This window comes from Epargyreus clarus, unplaced genomic scaffold (assembly GCF_041222505.1).
Source record: "Epargyreus clarus isolate Ecla_fem2 unplaced genomic scaffold, WU_Ecla_fem_2.2 ptg000027l, whole genome shotgun sequence".
In the NCBI taxonomy this organism is placed as follows: Eukaryota; Metazoa; Arthropoda; class Insecta; order Lepidoptera; family Hesperiidae; genus Epargyreus; species Epargyreus clarus.
The window spans coordinates 4,016,089-4,038,338 of NW_027332234.1; the positions used below are offsets into that span (position 1 = coordinate 4,016,089).

Sequence of the window (22,250 nt, forward strand, 5' to 3'; positions counted from 1 at the left end):
TAGTGTTTCATGTTGAGGTAGGACTTACCATACTTATTGAATTGTTTTTAACACGCTTTTATTAGCTTGTGTTGTATGTATGTACGTAACAGTAACGGAATCTTTGAACCCGATTTCTATCCACTTTGAACATTCAGTTTAATTCAAAATTTTGAAGAATTATCAAAAAAGGATGACAATACACGATTTTAATAATTTTGTACCATTGTCCTTATCAACATCCTCAGGATTAACGATTTTCGAAGCGAGAGAAAGCGCCTTAGGGAAAGTTCAGGCAAAGTTACTAGATTGATTTTTAGTTTTGAAAAATAATAATGTTATTTCCCTATAACTCAAATGTACTGAAACATATCTATAATGCCATCTTGTGGAATGATTTTGAGGATTTTTGAGGATTCCGTACTAAAAGGGTGCTCCACTTATCAGTTTTCGAAAAGCACCCCACACTTTTTCCACAATTATACAGTAAATACTGTTCCTTAATTGATTCCTAGATGGAAAATTATTTTCTACTTTTTAGTTGAGTTTATCATAAAAGTGTGTTTTTTAGTTTTTTGAACTATATTTTTTTTGTCCCAATTAATTATTTTTAGTGCATTTTTTTGTTTAAGGTTATCTACAGAAGATCTCTTATCTGTAACTATGAGACTAACTTATTGTGTATAAAATATTGTATTATGTAGCTTATTCTCTAGTATTAGAGATTTTTTTCATGATAAAATGTGTCGTAATATTAAACATAACGAAAAATTACTATTAAGACATTGACCACAAAATAATTGTATTGTTGTAATAATAAAAGCATTGTTTTGTATATAATTGAAGATTATTAAAATACATTTAACTGTGTAACTGAAATTTTAAATTTAAAAACATTGTGGGACATTATTGTGGGCAATTTTATGAACTTATTAGAATAAATAAGTACTTTGAGGTGTAGAATTGGCCATAATGGATTTAACAAGTCTTTCAATAATGTCTATGCATAAATCTTTTTATTTTTATTCAGTTTACAGCATATTTGAATCTTCTAATGTTTCTTATATTTTCCTGCACTACTGTTTCCAATCTGACCTGAGGACAGTAATATTGAGTGATTATCTTTGAGAAATCCCAATGAAATATTAAATATTATGTCATTAATCCTTTATTACTTAAAATGTTTTATCATACAAATCCAGTCACAATTAAATCATAAACTAAAATAGAAAAAATTAACTTCACCAACCAACCAAGAAGATATCATATTATGCAATTCTCAAAATAAAATAATGATTATGTAACATGGAATCAAACAATTCCACACATGACATAGGGCTCTTCAAAAAAAGTGGAAAAAGAGGTCTCCTTCAAAGCTGGTGATGCATTGGCGACTCCTCTGGTGTTGTAAATGTTCATAGGTGACGTTGACTACTTTCCATCAGATAGCACGTCCACTTTATTGTTAGGCTCAAATATAAAAAAAACACAATGGCTTTTGTTGTAAATAAGTAAATATTATAATCTTCATATCCAAAAAGTATTGTTATAGGTTACTAACTCTTTGGTAATGTTTTCTGATTTATTCCTTCTTGTCAAATATTTAGAGAAATAAAGATGTGTCTGAACTAAGAAAATAAGATTTTATTATTTAAAGTATTTCACAATCCTATATTTTAACCGCTTTATTTGCTCAATAAGGGAGTATAATTCAACCAAATGCCTAGTCACTTATCCTTTTATTCATATTGGCTGTGAATTATAATGACTATATATTATATTTTGCTTTAACAATGTATGAATTGAGTACTGAATAATTAAAAAAATGATAACTAGAACAATGTAATTTATTTTAAGCAACATAAGAAAGATTCAAGTTCATAGCTTCTTATCTGTGTTAAATAATTATAGTGATAAGTGATTCTTTCTTATTAACAAAACCTTATGAATTTCAAAGTGAAAGTATTTCATAACATTCATATATTTATAGTAGGAATAAATATATAGTTATGAGTCGTGGCTGGCTTAATACATAAATTACTGTTTATTATACGAATTAAAAATTAATTCGTTAAATGCGTTCAATTAACTGCATACAATTTTTGAACTACATCATAATAGCCCTCAGACGTAAGTCACCGCATAATTATATGTGCGTTAAAAATTCTAGTAGTAGAAAAAGTCAATAACAACTCCAATAAAGTGTTTGTACAAAGTAAAACAATAATTAAAAGTGATACATAAACCAGACATTCTCCTAGGCTGAAGTCTTTATGTGCTGAAAAATCAATAACAGAGTGACGGGCAGGAATATTGCTCCAATTATAAGACAAAACTACCAGAATAAGCTACTCACCAGCCTCCAAGTGCTGCACCGAAGTTATTTCACCACAAGCGCCCTTTCTAACAGCAATACAAGTCTTATTAAAAGAATTATTTATTTATTTTCACCTTAAACCACAACACTATTCGATCGTTACCTATGACAATGACAATTAGATGACTAAAAAGGACAGTCACTTTGACAGTTTTGACGTTCCATTTCACGGAATTTCGCAGCTTTAAGTATATACAGACATTATTATGTGTTAATTAAGAATATTAAAAAATACATATTCTTTTTAATTAAATATTTAATAGATTTTCCAACTATTTATCAAATTATATTTTATATACCTAACTGCCCGTTGTCATTCAAAAATACAACGAATAACAACAACATAAATCATTTCCGGTTCGTGTGTAGATTTTTTGCTTTGTAATTCGAATTGATATTCAATAACAATTTTATTTATATCAACGTTTGCTCTCAAGGATAAAATTAATTATGACCGTAACTATATACCAGAAGCTTACAATAATTATAGTCTGACACACTTATTAATTTTATTGGAAGACCGAAGTGCATTGTTAACATTGTAAGACGCAATTCCGTCATTAATTGAACGACACAAATTGTTTGTAACCATTACATATGTACATATACACATTTATGTACGTGTATGTATTGTATGACTTAAATAGAGTTAATAAACATGAGGATATAGGCTTAACTAAAATAAAACAAACAATGTTTAGTGGGTGCACTATATTAAAAAATTACAGATTGGTTTTTATCTTATTAATATTGAAATAGATCACGATCTAAACACCATGTGAATACAACCACCATGTGACTGCATAAAGCTTTACAACTAACGGTTTAACCAAAAATGCTGAGATTAGTCTTCATAAGGAATGATAAATTTACTTCAGGGCATTTTCGTATCTGGAGGACACGTCCTTCCAGTTGGCAACGTCGAATATGGCTTTTACGTAATCTGCCCTGACGTTCTTGTATTGTAAGTAATATGCATGTTCCCAAACATCAATACCGAACAGAGGTACCAGACCTGAAAAAGAAAAGAAATGTATTAAGCATAACAGCACACTATTTTAGTCCTCAGCTTAGTCCTCAGGGGTAGCGGCGCATCTGTGGCCGACCTCATGTACGAATATCTAATCCTATCTGGGGTTGATTACAGATGTCCATGAGCGGTAGTAGTCACTTAACATCAGGTGGACTGCATGCTCGTCTGCTACTCTTATATAATAAAAAAAAAAAAAAAAAAAAAAACAAACTGAGTCTCTCTTTGTACTATACTGTGTGTAGCACAGTAAAGAAAGAGTAAAATTATATTATATTTGAATACAAATAGATTACCTGTGGTCGCTTGTAATGGGTCTTGGTTCTGGCATGTAGCAATCTGTAACTTCTTCATCTGCTTGTTGTAACCGAGCCAACCCCAACCCGAGCCCTGCACGCCAACGGAGGCAGTGGCTAGCTGATTCTTCATGTTCTCCCATGATCCAAAATCACTTGAAAAAAAATAATTTTGATTACAACCCAAAATAGTAGAATTAGTGACGTATAAAATGAATTTTATGTTAATGGGTATTGTTAGCACTTAATACATAGATTCATAAAGATACTTCGCCGCCTTGAAATAGAATGAAGCCACAAACGGCTTATTAGTAAGTTCTTTTCTTTAATTCTTGACAAATAAAAACATTTTTAGAGAAAATTTACTAATAAATGACTAATATTGCGTAATTTACATAATAAATAAATATTTTTTTCAAATATTTTAGAGACATTTTAGCACGGAGACTTTTTTAGGCAACTATTTCAATTCTCAAAACTGGGTACATTTTCTTGTTAAGAGTGAGTAATCTTTACTAATCTATGACTTAATATAATTGTAATTATATTCAATTGTAAATTAATTTTTTTATGTAATGAACATTGTTTAACATAAAAAATATTATTGTTTGTGGATATAGTGAAACCTTAGTAGTGTGAATTACCGTTTTTCGTAAAAATATTAAATGGACAACCAAGATCCTCTGTGGTCATGTAGATTTAAATCATCCTTTAAATCTATCACTTTAAGAGCTAAAAAAATGACTATAAAATGTATCTTAAAAATAAACCAAAGCAACTTCTCTACTACAATTACTGTTATTCATATACTATTTACTAGATATTTACAACAATAGCTACTGACTATTCATATAGTAAAGTATTCTATGTATAATTAAGATTGTAATATTATTATTGTATTTGTTATAGTGTAGCTATAATAACTTTAATCAATAGGTCATGACATACATACATGTCTTGAAATTAAGAAGAGATAAGAATATTCGTGATTAAAGAGACAGTAAACACTTTTTTTACAATGCACATATTTAATTGGAGCAATTTTACATTTTCGTTATCAATGTAACTATAGCCATCAACTCGTAAATCCAGTGCTGGATAAGAGGGAGACCACAACAGGGACATAAGGTACTTGCAATTCATCTTAATATGATAATATGCAAATGTACAGAAAAAAAGTGAATAATTGCAAATTTCTTAGCCATAACAAAAATATATAAATGCAATATAAATATTAAAAGGACTAATTATGTAGGCATGAGGGAATTAAATGTAAATTATTTAAAATTCAAAGTCCTTAAATATAAATATTATTTGTCGAATTAATAACTACCCACTTTTGATAAAGCAATAAAGAATGTCTCATATATGGTAACACTTGAAAAAAAAATAGATATTTTTATATTTGATATAAGATGTATAAGTAGAGCATTATATTAGTAAAGTGTAAAAAATAAAATTCTATGAATATTACGTTTCAATAGCCTTGGTAAGCTGGTCTGAGGGTTTCCCACCATTTGGGGAGAGGTTTAGCCAAAAGATGGTGTGGTTAATGTGGCCACCCCCATTGAATTTGAGGGCTGGAGCCAGGTTGATTATGGTGTTGATGTCACCTGAAGATAATATAAATACATACAAGTTACAATATGTAAGTAAATATAGCATAAAGGTATTTTACAATCACAAATATAGATTTTCATTATTAAATTTGTAATGTTGTAATGTTTGTAATGTTAATTTTTTTGCTCAATGTTTATCCGTTGAAGGTATGACATAACAAATGTAATATTAATTTACTTCCTCAATAAGAATACAAAATACACAAAAATTAAAAAAAAATACTATGCTAATCGGAACCTAATAAGAAATTACCTTAGATTACTGAAATTTAGAAAAAGAAAAGGCATTTAAAATTTTACATTAAAACAGATTTACTGGAATTACTTGTATCTACCTATTTTTCCATGAAAATTAACACCTTTTCTAATACACACACCCTACTAGGGTAAGACTGTATAATATAAATTGTAGGCTCATTTAGCAATCTTTTACAAAAATAGACAACAACATACATAACTAACAAAGTAACATATATGTTGCTAATCAAAAAAAAAACTAAATTGGTCTAAAATTTTAATCATAATTACGGTTCTACCACATTTTTGATTAAACCCTAATTAACCTTACATACTTTACATTTACTTAAACCTTACAATGAATACATTAAAAAAATTACTGCTCAATAGCACATGTGAGTGCACAGGAGGGTTCCGTTTCGCATGGGGTGAGGTTCAACCAGAATATGGCATGATTCACATGGCCCCCACCGTTAAACTTGATAGCACTGAGCAAAGCAAGCATTGTATTTGTATCTGCTGCTGTTGAGACAAATAGCAAGTGATCTGATTATTAGAAAACCAAATTTTAAGATCTTTTTGACAGTTATGTCACATGTACTAATCTATGGTCACATGCATCCTATTGTAAAATTGTGTACATAATAAAAATATGTAACATTTATTTGATGTCTTGTATATAGGTCGTAATTTAGATAAATTATATCAATGCCCTATAAGAATATTTGTATAAATTTTAAATTGAAATTTGCATGAGTTTACTTTAAAAAAAACAACTAATCTTGTGAGAATTGTTGCCTGCATTGAAATAATCATTTAAAACATTATTTAAGTATGTACAATATAAAAAAGTCTATAAATATCAGTATAGCAATGTATTTTTAAGATTATCAATAAAAATTATAACCTTTCGCCTGGGCTTGTGCGAGTTTCTCCTCAGCAGCATTCAGGTTGTTCACATATGTGGCGTGATGCTTGCTGTGGTGCAGGCTCATTATCTCCCGGCTGATAACGGGCTCTAAGGCGCTGTACTCATATGGCAGCTCGGGGAGAGAGTGCTTCTGACGGCTGCCTGCAACTCGGCTGCAACTGGAAAAGAAAAAAACACAATGTGTTATACAAGGTAGTGGTTTGTAATGCAACTCCACCGCACCCCATTCCCATGCCACCTATTAATAAATGTCGCCGTTATGCCACCAGAGTATTGTTACAAGAATTTTACATACTGTTGTATATATTGAACATATAAGGACCATGTAAGTGTGAATGACTACATAAGCAAGTGTGTATGCAAGGGCGTCGTATGAGGAGTTGTGTTACTTACCACAAGCTGGCTAGCTAGCGAGTTTAAGTTGGGGAAAGGAATTGGAAATAAAAATCAATATTTTGTACATGTTACACATGGTGTGATAAGGAAGATTTTATACGATAAGTCCCAACTTAGTTCTCAAGGGTAGCTACGCATCTGTCGTTGATCAGAAATTACCGGCGAGCAACAACAGCCCATCTAGAGTTGATCAGATATTTCCGTAATTGGCAGCCGCTACTTACCATCAGGTAGACTTCATGCTCTTTTGGCATTTCTAAATTATAAAGCAATAATCTTTAATAAATATTGTAATTATGTTGTTAATGATTATTATATTGTAATAAGTTCAAGTATATTATCCTTACATCAGAGAGCCGACTCTGCGTGATGCGAACATGGTAAACTCTTCTGGTACTGCGACTGGACACCAACTGTAAAAATAGCCAAGAACCGGCGGATTTTATCAGCTAAATATTCCAGAAAGATATTTTTATGCAGTTCGACAATTATTATGCAACTGCGTACGGCATTTAAAATGATGACATTTATGTTGTCAAAATCGAACTGTCACTGAGTGTCATTGTCAATTGACACTAGAAGTTATTTTAATAATAGTGTTGTTCCTTATTTATGCACAATTATTAAACGAACTTGTTATTTGCTAGCAGAGAAAAAATACATAAGTACATTTACGTCCTTATTTTACTTTACTTCGTTTGTAACGAAATAATTATCTTTTACTCTCAGAACAGAATGTCCGCAATTTTAAAAAAAAAAAAAGTCACTGTTACTACTAAAGCAACCATAGTATACTGTTAAATTAAAATATCTTGTACATGGAAAAAGGGGCTTAAATTATATATGATTCATCTAATAATTTTAATTAATTAAGTAAAACTAAATAAATCGGGTGTTTAAAATGTATTTCATAATCAAGCGTTGTAGCAAGGAAAATATTTTAATAACAGTCTCCGTAAACAAGCTACCCGTCAACGCGGGTTGTTTTTGTTGTTTTCTTTAAGTTTTTTCATTTCGCTCAAATTATTAACAGCTACATAAAACTCTCGGTTCTGAACAATAGATTTCAGTATCGTATAGCATGGTATGAAGGGAGAAACGTGTGATAGTGCACGTGCGTACATCGGCAGTCTTTCATTTGCCGCTACGCTACCTATGCACACTACTGCACAGATTGTTACGTTACTACGTCGCGACAACGTCGGTATCGTGCGCACTAAAATATTTTGCTAAATAAAATAATAGTGACTTTGGTTACAAAAAATATCGTAAATATTGCGTATTTGCGCCAGTGTATATAGTTTCTTTACTGAGAAATATTGTTGGAGTTGTAACAAGTATTGTGTAGCGATTGCTTCATAAGTGGTGGTACTAGTGCATTTGTTTATTTATAGACTTCGCAATTTGCAGTCATGTTAATCTTCCGGTGGCGCTAAAATGTCTCAAAGGGATACAGCGATTCACTTAGTGGCTGGAGGGTGAGGATTTATAGTGTATTTGTCAAATAAACTATAATGATATGCAATTGAACGCACATACGCAGTTGGTACTTCGTAGTTATAATACATTTGGATATGGTTAGGTGTTTATGCCAGCTTTTGTTTTTCATTAGCAAGGCAGTCTAATTAAAGAACGCCGTAATTGCATAATTGTTTTTTTTATATTAATTTCATAGTCGTCTAGACTAATACGAATTGTAACTAAGAAAGTATAAAACCGGCCACATTTTCATACCGTTCTGTTTACATAATATAGACACATGTTTTTGTATTATTTTTAATGGAAAAATAACCCGCTAGAGTAATATTTCGCATGTCTTCTCTATTTGAGATAGAATATTCATATGGTTTAAACATTTGTAGAATGTATATTAAAGAGAGGTCTCATAGAATGAAAGTAAATGAACATGTTCAAAAAATGTGACTCTGAAAGTGACTTGTGAAGATATTACTCTTATACTTATTTTGGCCTTATAATTTTTAACAGTGATAAAAAGCAGTGATAGCCTAGTGGTTAAGAAATGCGGTCTCACGATCGAGGGGTCCGAGGTTCAAACCCCAGACACGCACCTCTGATTTTCAAATTTATGTGCGTATTAGAAATTAATTATCGCTTGCTTAAACGGTGAAGGAAAACATTGTGACGAAACCTGCATACCTGAGAGATATATAATAAAAAAAATCTCAAAGGTATGTGAAGTCTACCAATACGCACTTGGTCAGCGCGGTGGACTAAAGCCTAATCCTTCTCATTATGAGAGGAGACCCATGCCCAGCAGTGGGACAGTAATGGGTTGATGATGATGATGATGATGATGATGATGATGAATTTTTAACAGTAGCTATATTTTCATAATCATCATTTCGTAATTTTTGTTTCATTTCAGTCATCTTATAATTGAGTTCAGGTAGGCCTCCTAATCTATATGGAGATCATAGATGTCAATTGGTGGCAATGACACTTAATAACAGATGCATTGCATGTGTTTGCCACTATTATGTAAAACAGTCATAAATTATATGCTTATCTATTTGAAATCTATTTCTAAAGTAATCAAGTATTAGTAGGTATTTATTTAAAATAACATGCTGATTAATATTTGCAGCGTACAAAAGTAAACATGTTTTATTGTATTCATGTCATGTGTAATAAATCAGATATAATAATAAAGTAAAGTTAACTGTTATAGTCTAGTGGTTATAAGATATATTGATAAAACATTAGATCGTTTTACATGTAATATTCGCATCGAAAATAATTTTGATTACATTATTTTATTTTATTAAGAAATATAATATGTTTTATTATACTTCATTGGGCATATCATGTCCTAATTTTTTTACTAAGAAAATGTAATGAATTATTTTTTGATAGTTTAAAATTTTAAAAATTACTTTTTGTTGGTATAGCATTTTTAGTTAATGAATGTTATTTAATTTTATCTATTTACACAGACAGATATATAATTTAACTAGCTTACCCAGCAAACGTTGTGTTGCCATAAAAATAATTCAATACTTTTATAAATAAAAATAATATTTCAACAAAATGATTGAATTCCAATATTTGCTACTTATATATGGCACAAAATACTATAGCGGAGCAAGTATATATTTGCGCAAACTTTAATAACTTTTCCACCTAAATAAATATTATTTCCGCTTTAAATTTAATGCCTTTCAAATTCAGTTCAATAATTTATAACAATACAGTTATTGACATAAAATAAGCATATACTTAACATATACACTCTATTTATGTTAGATATTCATGTTATTAAGGACATAGATGTAAATTACTTATGGTATTAAGAAAAGATTATGTTATTATTAATTTATTAGTTTATAACGAGTGTCACTTAATATAATACTCTATGTTGTGATAAATTGATATTTGCTTCTTATATCCTATTTCCCATTGGTTTCATTAATTATTTGCTAAATAACAAGTAGTTTTTGTAGTGGTAATGTTAAGACGGAGAGAGATTCATCGTCATAACCCATTATTGTCCCACTGCTGGACACGGGTTGCTTCTAAGAGTGACAGCAGTTTAGGCTATAGTCTGCCACGCTGGCCATTATACAAATTTATAGACTTGCACCATTTAGTACTTTTTGTTCTGAGCACTCTCAGATATATAGGTTGTCTCTGAATTTTTTCTTCTACCAAAAAAGCAAGTGATAATTATTTTTTAATACAAACAAAACTTAGATAAATCAGAGGCCTAGTCTGTGTGCCTGGCATTTGAAACATGGACCCCTGTCGAGAGGCTGAATTTCAACTACTTTTAAAAAAACGCTTTCTACACTCACAGCCCCACACTAGGATTCCCTGTTTCGTGGGTGCTATAGACACACACAGAGACAAATACACAAACACCCAGACCCAGAAACAGAAATCTAAATTCATCATTTAGAAATCTGTCTGGCCGGGGATCGAACCCGGGACCCTCTGCGCGTCAGACCGGCATGGTGACCGCTCCGCCATGCGGGTCGTCAAACTACTAGGCTATCACTGCTATCACTGAGAAAGTAATAAGACATATTTCAAATTATTTTGAAGATTTAAAAATTTTGACCTTTCACTAAATAAAGAAGTTTATGAATTTCTCATAACAATTTGATATACAGACACATGTTCAAAATATAAAATAATGTACAACAATAATGCAATGTTAAGTGTTATTTTTATTATTTTGAAATCTGAGACAGATACTGATATGAATTTTATTTATTGGCTATTGAATGTCATAATATGTTTTTATTTGTGTGTCATGTTAAATATTGTTGCTATGAAAAATTTTAAAAATATAATTTTCAAAATATTTTCAACAGGCTAGCAGGAACAGCTGGTGCTGTAGTAACATGTCCGTTAGAAGTGGTGAAGACACGTCTCCAGTCATCAAAGGGTGTTGGGGTACCACCAACCCAACCGCCCTCGTCCAGTGCTGCCAACTCTAGAAGAGTATGCTCCAAGATACCTAAACATCAGGTAAGGGGACCTATGAATAGTAACATAATTATAAGGCCTCTAAGATTATATATTTGAGAAATATTTCTCAATTTTCATGCTACTTATTATGTATTTAAGAAATTTATGAAAGAAATTTATTTATATAAATGTGTATTTACCAGTTTTGACTTTGGCCTTACTCAATTTTTTTTTTGCCAGGAACAGTTATATTTTTATTAATTTCTAATAATAGAAATAAAGATTAATTAAATTTTAAAATATTACAATTAAAAAAATACATGTTATAAGAATATTTAAAAAATACAATTTAAAATTATTTCCCAGTATGAAATTCTTCACTATTAACAAATTTTAATAATCAGCTAACAATTTAAATAACAAATTTATACCTAATAATAATTGATTTGAATTATATTAATTGAATTACATTAAGGAACAGAAATGACCTTGAATTAAAATATCCTTTTAAGAAACAAGCACCTCATTATTAAACGATAGGTATTGAAATGTTCGAATTAAGTATTTAAGTTCCATTACATGATATGAAGTGGAAAATTTCCAAATTATCAGATTAGTATAATTCACTTTTTCTAACACCGGCAAATGTTGTGGTGCCATATAAATAAAAAATGTTAAGGGTGAACAACCCTTATCACTTAGGCGTATGAAAAATAGGTAGTAGCCGATTCTCAGACTCACTGATTATGCATATAAATTAAGTGAAAAACGGTAAAGCCGTTTCGGAAAATTCCTGTAACTAACATTGTGACACGAGAATTTAATATATAAGATTATTATTAAACGATAGGTATTGAGATGTTTGAATTAAGTATTTTAGTTCCGTTACATAATGCAAAATAGAAAATTTTGTAGTTAGCGTATTAGTACAATATAATTTTCTAACATCAATGAAGCTATACATTACTATTATATATTGTACTAATGTTTGATTGCCATGGATAATTTTTGACATTTTAGGTAGGCAACAATCGTCTTTAGAACATTGATAGACAAATATTGGATAGATTGATTAATTCTAACAGTCATAAGTGGAGATTAGCCTAGATATAGAATTTTATATAAAAAAATACAGTCTGCGCAATACGAAAGATTGCCCCCAATTTCTTCATATCTAGTTATTTATTATTAATTATTCAATGATTATGATAAAATTAAAGTAATAATAGCCCGTGCTAGCTAATCCTTTTTATCTTGAGATAGGTAAATATTTTATTTGGAATCAAAATAATTTTTAATCGACCGTCTGTACCCAGCCACATTATTTGTAACTTGTATTTCTCATGTTATATTCAAATGAAAAATAAATGTCTTAAACCGTAAACTGTTAAATAATTAATAGAAATGTCATCGAGAGAGCTTTTCATACATTTCAAAATCGACTTCATATGTCTTTATAATTATGTAGAATGATATGTTATGGGAAATTATACGTATGTTACATAATATTAAATAATTTTATGATTAAAGGCGAGAACACCCGACTTAATACAGTTGAAATAGTTGTTCCATATTAAAAAAACGTATATTTCTGGAAAAAACTAAAAAAAATAATAACACATTTGATAGGTTCATATATAGAAAATTTACAAACACTTATTTTTATGGATCATCATCATCATCATCAACCCATTACTATCCCACTGCTGGGCACGGGGATCTTATATTTTTATTTTATTTTATTTTCTGGATCGCCTTGTAACAAAGTTAAGATGTTTTTTACAGAATAATTTCGCGCCCTAAATTTTTTACCGTAATCATGATCAGGTTATTCTAAACGTAATGATCTGATAATCAAATCTTAAATCCTCTTCGTAAAATTATCTCGGAGATAATTATAAGCTTTCATCGATCCACGATTATTATTTATTTATAACGCGATTTTATCTGGCGCAAATTGCGACTCGACGCATTTATATCGAAAGAAATATTGCTAAAAATAATTATTAAGATAAGCCAAAAATAATTGCAGAAAATTGTAGAGGGATTCATTACTTGCAATATAAGTACTTGTAAATGCCATGCTACTAATGAACGCCTAGATGGTGATTACTGTATCCTTAAACCATAGGGCAAGAGCAATCGCTAATGCATCAATTAGGTTGATTTGTTTTTTGATTGTGTCCTCTTAAAAAAAGTCGATAAAATCAAAGATGTAAGCTATGACCCAGAATAAAGATTATTCTAAAAAAATAAAACAAAAATTCTCTAGAGAAAATGACTTGAGAAAAGCTTGTGATATCTACCGGTTGGTTGGTTGGTGTTTGACAGACACAATCTTAGGTACAAACAATGTTTTACATAAAAATAAAGAAGAATACTGTTTGTCCGCCTTTTTGAAATTTGCAGAAATGTCGTCGTGTAGAGTGCCCTTACTAAAGGTTCACCGTTTGCAAATGTAAACATAATTGTTATTCACAATAGACATTAAGTGCTAATACTATTAATGGATGCATTGTAAAGATAGTGGACCCACTTGTGATAACAAATGAAGTAGTACTTCCGTCCTTATCTACAACTTCTGTATGAAAACACTAATAAGTATGTTCTGAGTGGAAATGCTCAACTCTTACTTAACTGCTCGATTGGGACGAACATATGAAATCATCTCTCAATCACTAGACGAGAAATCTAAATCTCAAACTTAGGTTTAGTTGAGTAATAGCATACATTTTAAAATATCTTTAAAATCGCATCATTCGTATTAAATCCAGCTTATTTTTTATGCTACTTTTGTAAAATTGCCCGCGGCTTCGCCCGCGTTTCAAAGAAATAATATGACATACTAACATACATGAAACTGAAAATTTGTACCTTCGTTGGAATTAAAGTGGCGCCATCTGGCGAAAATTGGTCGTACCAACTCTGAAACCTTCGTGGGCTCATGGACAACGACTTTGCTAAAAATCATCACTTGATCAAATGCATAGTTTACGATTCAATCCTTACTAATATCGATTAAAATAATCGACTCTTTGGTCCAAAAGATCGATTCTCCGATTAATCGATCTTAAATCGCCATTCCTAGGTCCCGTGGGATTTCCGGGATAAAAACTATCCTATGTCATTTCTCGGGTCTCAGACTATCTTTGTACAAAATTTAATTAAAAACGGTTCAGTGGTTTAGGCGTGAAGAAGAGACAACCAGACAGAGTTACTTTTGGATTATAATATTAGTAAGGATTTAGGTTGACTTCCAAGTGCTTTTAGATAAAATGTATTCGGTCTTCTAGGGACTAGTTAACTTGTAATATGTTATTTTTATAAAAAGAGAATTCTGATGTCTGAACACTCTTAAATCTAAGTTTTACTACCAGTAACTGCTATGAGGACGTTAACTGTATTCTTTACAATAGCATTTTAGAGTATATTTTTATCGAATAAACAGTCTGCCTCGGTTTTAATATGCAAATTTCTTGGTATGCTATACAAATTTCTTGGTATTTGTTGGTACTATAATAACACATCTATATTTTGTTTTGCTAATCTACAAATTCAGCTCGCCTCGTTAAAACAATGGGACCATTCTAATTGTGTTCGATATGTTTTACTTCTCCTAAATCTTTTTTATCAGCTAAACTGGGCCTTACAATTGCTCTTGATTTACTTAAAAAATAAATTCGTTTATTATTTATTCCTTTAAATACAATCACGAAAGTCTTAATTATCGTGAACCATGTTTACAGGTTTATTGTCAGAAATAGTATGCCCACTGGCATATAAATTTTTGATGACAAAAACTTATGAAAAATTGTACAAAAAAATCGACAAAATCCAAAATATATATTCATTGATACGTTTAAATCTGATAACCTGGCACCACAGACCTGTACTTAGATATAGGTCTGTGCCTGGCACACTTATTTTTGATGTTTCTTAGTTAAATTTAATGTAGGAAATATTAAGTATCTTTAGGACAACATCCATCATCTGGCATTTATGTGCAAACGATAAAAATATCATTTTTCTAAATAGTTTTATTGCTAGATCTCTGTTCAATTATACGAGTGTTTGAACATAACCTCATTTCCTTAGTGCTTCCAACTTTAGATGACCTATCTGCTGGCGTCGATATTCGTGGATGTTTTGAATTTGATACGACGACGTACGTTTGCTCACATGTGTTTTTAGAAGCATGTGAACCGGCGTAACCGCGCAATTCTCACTGCTATGTGCATAATAAATGCACTTTTTTATATTGTTGTTGTAATCGATTTGCGTTGCTTCGACATTAATGTTTGTTTCGGTTTAGATATGTAATTACTTTCTTAAGTATTTCTAGACAAGTTAATACCGTCTTGTAATGAGTGTTTTGTTTATCATTAATTATTTTAATTGTATGTAATAATATTTTATATTTGTTTTTGCGTTTATAATTCCGTATTAGTGATGCGTTTTATCAATCATGTTCGCAACGCCATCTTATTTCCGGTTTTTTAAACTTGTTTTATGCCTTAATGGTGAAGGAAGACATTGTATGAACCTGTCCGAGATATTTTAGTAATATCCTAGAAAAGAATATAACTCTCCTCGTTCTGAGAGAAAACTTCGAAACGTAGTAAGAAAACAGTAAACATTCATGGTTGTGTCATCTAGCGAAATCCTTGGCATCGGTAGGTCAACAGTAATTTTGCTTAAAATAGTGACAGATCGATCTTAAAACTGGTTGTGTCAGGCGACCGGCATGCGAGTACGCACCGAGATCGCACTAAAACTAGGCGTACTACACAACTTGGTAATAACAAGATAATTGACCGACCAACGAAACGCGAGCACGAGAACACTGGACGAGAAAACGTGAGACCTTGAGCAGAGGAGTCTTTACACTGCATTTTAACGGTAGTAAATCGTTTGCTAACGACATGGCAATATTAAACGTATCATTTTAGTATGTAAAATGTAAAAAATTCGTTCGTCATGAAGGATATTGCAACTCAGAAATACAATTTAAAACGTCATGCGCAGAAATATCATTAGTACTTAAACCTTTTTAGAAATGGCAAGTTCTCTAGAAGTTTATGTTTTCTTCAATTCAGAAATAGCATTCGACACAGAAACAGCATACTCAGAAATATAATTCGTAGAAATTTTTCATCAGAAATTACGCCGTTAGTTTTTGTTATTATTTTTCAAATGCGAAGCGTGACCAGTCACACGTGATAAGTTCACGTGTAGAGAATCGCGAACAATAAAAACAATAAGATAGATAATAACAGAACCGGAAAAATTAAGCTAATATTAATGTATGAGAGACATGTAGACATTTAACGGTAAAATATTGTGATATTATTATGTTCTGGGATCGTAGGATCCTAAAGCCCGCTTCTGTTTCTTGAAGTTCTTTTTCTCTCTTTTTTCGTAACTATAATCCATGCTTCATACCGCGAACATAACTTCATGTTAACTTTGGCAACTTCTTGTAATATGTGACCAAGAAAATGATGTACGTAAATTAAAATTAGAAAATAGCTAAACTTTGTAACGGCGATTTATCCGCAGAAATCCCCATGCATGATAATATATACTGATATTGCCAAAAGTAAAACATTTGTGACATGCATGATACATTTTGTATATATTCTGATTTCTGATACTATTGAAGTTATCATTGTTAAACTTTAATTTCTATAAACTCTTTTATAATTTTGGCGCATGCCAAAAGTTTCACGACTTGCATGGGGCATGCGCCATGCACCAGACACGACGATCTATATATTTCTGAGCATAAGGGTATTAAGTACTATTAAGCCTTATGCTATTACAAAAAATTATTAAGTAACTGCAGCCCATATTCGGACACCCAAGTCACCTAATTATGCCAAACCTCAGTACTTATACAAGCTACGCGGTAACATCGTTAGCGTGATTCAGAAAGTGGTACAACGACATCTAGTTACAACATCCACAACTAGGGGTTGAATATAAGCGGACATAGACTTCGCTACGCTAAGGGTCGCTACATATCCGACGGAAAATGCGTCAAGCATATCATCGGTCGCGGCTATTCGGTTATTCGGCCATTTTCCGTCAGATATGTACTGACCCTAAGACCAACAAAGCATGAGAAAGAGATTATATGGTCCCATACATATTTGTTACGATTCATGTTTCGTTTGGTCATGAATACTATGTGACATTCTGTATTTTGATATCCTATATCTATGACGCGGAAGGTGACCGGGCTGCTTATAGTCTTAAACATACTCCGATCCCTCGTTGATAATATAAATATGTGGAGTTTAACCACTAAAGATCGGTCGAACGAGCAAAAGCTTGTAGGTTCTTCGGTTCAGCGCTTACATGGTAATTCGAGCGTGAAGAAGTAAAGTCTGTAAAAGTATATAGAAGTAAAGTATCAGAGTCGTTTTTAAAGGAAATAATTTTACAAATTGCATTATAAATACAAAATTTATATTTTTTTTAGCAGACGAGAATGCAGTCCACCTGATGGTAAGTGGCTACTGCCGTCCATGGACATCTGTGATCAACCCCAGATAGGATTAGATATTCCTACCTGAAGATAAGTTTATTACTCAAAGGTACTTAAAAGTACGGAAAGTATAGCTTTTGGACGTTGCTGTACCTACGTATTTAACGTGAATTTAATTAATCGTGGAAGAATTTTCAATAGGTTTCAAAAATGTGGGTTCTATTAATCCGCACTTTGCCAATTTAGTACTTTATGGTAGAGGTGCGCAAAATATATCACTAAAGTGAAAAGAATATACGAGTATATCTTTTGAACTCAGTGATATATGTACATATATCACTCTTTTAGCTCAGTAGCTCTGTAACGATATAAGCTACATTTTATATCAGTATTTCAGAGAATCAGATCAAAATCTTTTGACAACATTTTTGATTCTTATAATTAATACAAAACTGGCAAGAAATTTTATATGAATTTCACAGCCAACACTATTTGTATATCCCTGTTTTCATATTCTTAGGAAAGAAAAAAAAAATACGTGTGGCACTCGGAGACTGCCGCGGTAAAGCTATTGCATAGCATTTTTTATGCTATGAAAACGCTCAGAAAGAATTCCAGAAATACAATATATTCTTCCATAATCATCAATATTTACATTAATACATCTTTATCCACTATTTTATCATATCTCCATTATATAAGACATTGCAAATATCAGCTGACATTTCATAACTCCAAGCAAGACTGAACATTCTAAAATATAAAATAGAAAAGTATTTAATAAGTGACATAAAGTATTAACAACCAGCAATATAAATGGATCAATGCGATGTGCCTGTGACATTTGGCCGAATGTTACAGGTACATCGCATTTTTCATTAATAAATGCACTTTGTTTATTCATATTTAAAACACTTTGTACACAAATTATTTGTACCATAAATCATAATGGCGTTTTGATTTTGTGCTGTCAAGTCTGTCAGTTGTAATTGTACGTTTAAAAATAACAAACACTCTTTTATGTTATTTTATCAATCCAAAATTCAACATAGCTTATGTTGATAAAACATATTATTTGGATAATATGGTAATATAATTTTGAATTTTATAATGGGAATATAAAATATACTTCACGCAATTTTAAGATTTCTGCACGGATTATAAAAAAATGTGTATTACTGCCATCTGTGTTCAAGTTGACGAATTAAGGTTATCAAATAAAATAATAAGGAATGTAAAATAATACTTTATTCAATTATATCCATATTTTTCTATTGACAGTCAACAACTCGGTTGCCTGGAGACTTGATATCCAACAGTCCTCCACCGCTATTTTCACTTACACCACCAGGGGCGCCGGCAGCATTTGGTCAAGGTGACGGCGCACCAGTATGCCATTTTCAGTTCTGACTTCATAATGGAGTCTACCTAATCTTCGGATGACGACTCCGAACTCCCATTTAACTCTTGGGTTGGTGTAACTGCGGACTTGTACCTTATCACCTTGTCCGAACTCCTGCGTTGGCGGTGCATTGTAATGTAATTTGGATAGTGGGGCGGATTTCTTAAATAAGGCATGCATATAGGTTCTTACCTCTCTGCCGAACATTAACTGATAAGGTGATAACTCTTTTGTATTAGGTGTACGTCTCAAGCGTGCCTTGACAGTTAACAGTTTATCAAATAAACTTCCGCTCTTGCTGATATAAAAGAACATTCAGGTATTAGCCGATTATTTTCTTTTTGTACATTCAAAAATTTAAATTTTAGCTTTGTATATATTTCTTCAAATTCGTACCTGTATTTTATTTCCTCTTCTAAATTTTCTTCTTCTGTAAGCCATTCAATTTTTTCTTGAATCGCGTAGAATTTGTTCAAATTTTCTTGTAAAGAATTCAGTCGTATATTTATTTCTTCAATGTCAATTTTTTCTATTCCCGAAATGTAATTTTCGGTTCGTTTCATTAACCCACGTAATGTGGCTCGTATTTCCTTATTGTGTTTTAGTTCATTCGACACCTCGTCGCCAATATCAAATAAAATAATAAGGAATGTAAAATAATACTTTATTCAATTATATCCATATTTTTCTATTGACAATCAACAAATCGGTTGCCTGGAGACTTGATAGTTGGATATCAAGTCTCCAGGCAACCGATTTGTTGAAAGGTGTTACTTATTTTCGTTACGGAATTTCTCGATTCGGTCGCCGCGCTCAAAGCCCGCGATAAAAGCTATGCAATAGCTTAAAAATTCAGTGTTTAATACGTAACCGTAACTGTTATGTATCTCAATCAATCCATTTAACTAAAATCAGACTCTCTCAGTCAGTTGCTCATTTGACTCATCACTCACTCGCGATCGAGTATAACACTGTTGAGTTGAAGAAGATCTTATATCCGGTATCGTATGGACCTAAGATCATAACCATGTGACGCGGATATAAAGATATAATTCGAAATCGTCGGAGTTGATAAGTGATTAGCTCTTTGGTGAAGATATATATCTTTTTATATCACTCACTCGCGAGCTACTCAATTCTAGTTTATAGTCTAAATCTTTCTCATTCTAAAGAATTTCGTCTTCGTCATCGACACTCACTTGGTCACTGATAAAAAGAATGTATCGCCAACCCATTACTGTCCCAATGGGCACGGGTCTCATCTCAGAATAAGAAGGATTATGCCATAGTCGACCGTACGGGCTAAATGTGTAAAAATAACTGTAAAAACATCAAAAAACACTTTGGCTTCCTCATCTGACTGCTCTGCATCAGCGATTAAGTATCTTGAGCTACTGACCTGGTGTTGGCACCGGTTCAAATTACCTATACGATGTAGAGCATACACGCCAAAATGCGTGGTTTTCTATCCCACAGCTATGTGTGTTTCTATGGCTCATACAATATCACTGAGTTGGTTGTTAGTTGATATTTTGCTATAGGTAACAGCTTTTGTTTGTCACTTTGTACGCGTTAATTTAAACATCATTAATAAAAAATAATAAATACTCGTAATAAATAACATTTAATAGAAAGTTTGTGTGCATTAACTACAGGACCCGTGGATGAACTGAATCCAAACTTATTATTTATTGAAAATTTCCAGTAAAATTGTAGATTTATGGCAGCGAACCGGTCTTACAGCCAAGTACTACGGATTATTAGGAAAATGCCCACCTGAATCTTAATTAAAATTGCAATAAAATATTGTCCGCAAATTCTGACATAAGACTGAAATGAAAGGTCATACACGTGGAATAAATACGAAATAATTGTTTCCGGTTCATTCACTTTAATAAATATAGATTTGTCGTGTTATTCAATAATAATTGTATGTTTTGTTTATATTTCTTATTATGTTAGTGATGTGAAACACCCCACTGAAGAATTGTTAGTGCCATACTTCGTTGATATCGATTGACCCCATTACTGTGATACAGCTAATTACAGTGGAAATTCTCACTAAACTACATAGTCAGCTGTCGTAAAGTTAATAACCCATGTATGTATAAATGTATGTCGTAAAGTAAGTAACCCATGTATGGGGGTTTCCATAAATAATTAACATTGAGAGTAGAGATCAGTCGTGTTTATAAGGTCATGCACATTTTATTAATAAAGAATGTATCCAATGTTTGCTGATTAACGCATAGATTAGTAAAGATACTTCGCCGCCTTGAAATTGAATGAAGCCACAAATGGCTTATTATCGTAAGTTCTTTTTTTGAATTCTTGACAAATAAAAATATTTTTAGAGAAAATTTACGAATAAATAACGAATACTGCGTAATTTACATGAATTTACATAATAAATAAATAATTATGTCAAATATTTTAGGGATATTTTAGCACGGAGACGTGGCAAAACTTTTTTACGCAAGTATTTCAATTCTCAAAACTGGGTACATTTTCTAGTTAGGAGTGAGTTTACTAATCTATGGATTAACGATAGAAATTGGCAATTTCTAGGCAGGAATTAAATTGTCAACGTCGAAATTTGTTAGGAAAACATTGATTATTACAAATTTTAAAAACAGAAATATCTTGATTTTGCAATTACAATTACATTTTTTACCCTGGAACAGTCTGTTGTCTATTCTGTACCAACTCCATACTCGTATTTTTATTTGTGAGCCCCAATACAAAACTGAATTCAAATTAGATATTTCACAATTATTTAATGATATTGACCCATCTGTAATCAATCATGTAGAGCGGTCACACGCCAGATCTTATGATGATATGGTTACACACAATGTCGTTGTAACACACGTTGTTGTTGTTTGTGTGGAAGTCATGACGATAATTGGTTACTGGCATCCATGCGACTAATTCGTTTGCTATCGTCTATTGAAGGAAATTGTTTTGTCACGTTTTGTTACATGAGTTTAATAAAGATTGAAGTTTCCTTAACACATGAGTGTAGGAACATAATTATGATTACTTTTAACCCATTATGGCAT

At 31.6% G+C, this 22,250-nt stretch overlaps 2 protein-coding genes across 4 annotated transcripts in view; one reads left to right on the forward strand and one right to left on the reverse strand.

The window, feature by feature from the left end:
* Nucleotides 1–3,050: 3,050 nt before the first annotated feature.
* On the reverse strand, nt 3,051–7,406 carry Sod2 (superoxide dismutase 2). 2 transcript variants are annotated; one of them, XM_073089052.1, is made up of 5 exons: nt 7,213–7,406; nt 6,446–6,627; nt 5,919–6,060; nt 3,683–3,837; nt 3,051–3,371 (listed from the first exon to the last, which is right to left on the reverse strand). In XM_073089052.1, the coding sequence occupies exons 1-5, from the start codon at nt 7,242–7,244 to the stop codon at nt 3,226–3,228; spliced, it is 657 nt and encodes a 218-aa protein (XP_072945153.1). In that variant the 5' UTR covers nt 7,245–7,406; the 3' UTR covers nt 3,051–3,225. The 2 variants fall into 2 exon arrangements, with proteins under 2 accessions (XP_072945153.1, XP_072945154.1); XM_073089053.1 differs by lacking the exon at nt 5,919–6,060 and adding an exon at nt 5,157–5,295 and having other exon boundaries at nt 7,213–7,401.
* A 445-nt stretch (nt 7,407–7,851) lies between these two features.
* Rim2 (replication in mitochondria 2) overlaps nt 7,852–22,250 on the forward strand; it is a 45,079-nt gene continuing 30,680 nt past the window's right edge. The window contains exons 1-2 of one of the 2 annotated variants that reach the window (XM_073089050.1): nt 7,852–8,343; nt 11,200–11,356. In XM_073089050.1, coding sequence (XP_072945151.1) covers nt 8,303–8,343; nt 11,200–11,356 — 198 coding nt within the window. In that variant the 5' untranslated portion in view covers nt 7,852–8,302. The remainder of the gene's footprint in view (nt 8,344–11,199; nt 11,357–22,250) is intronic. The other variant, XM_073089049.1, reaches the window with a different exon arrangement.

Bases quoted from the DNA above. Each gene is read 5' to 3' on its own strand.
- Sod2 (XM_073089052.1), bottom strand. From the start codon at position 7,244: ATGTTCGCATCACGCAGAGTCGGCTCTCTGAT. The intron at 6,628-7,212 runs GTAAGGATAATA...TTTCTTTTCCAG, and splicing joins CGCAGAGTCGGCTCTCTGAT to TTGCAGCCGAGTTGCAGGCA. The intron at 6,061-6,445 runs GTTATAATTTTT...TTGTCTCAACAG, and splicing joins CGCACAAGCCCAGGCGAAAG to CAGCAGATACAAATACAATG.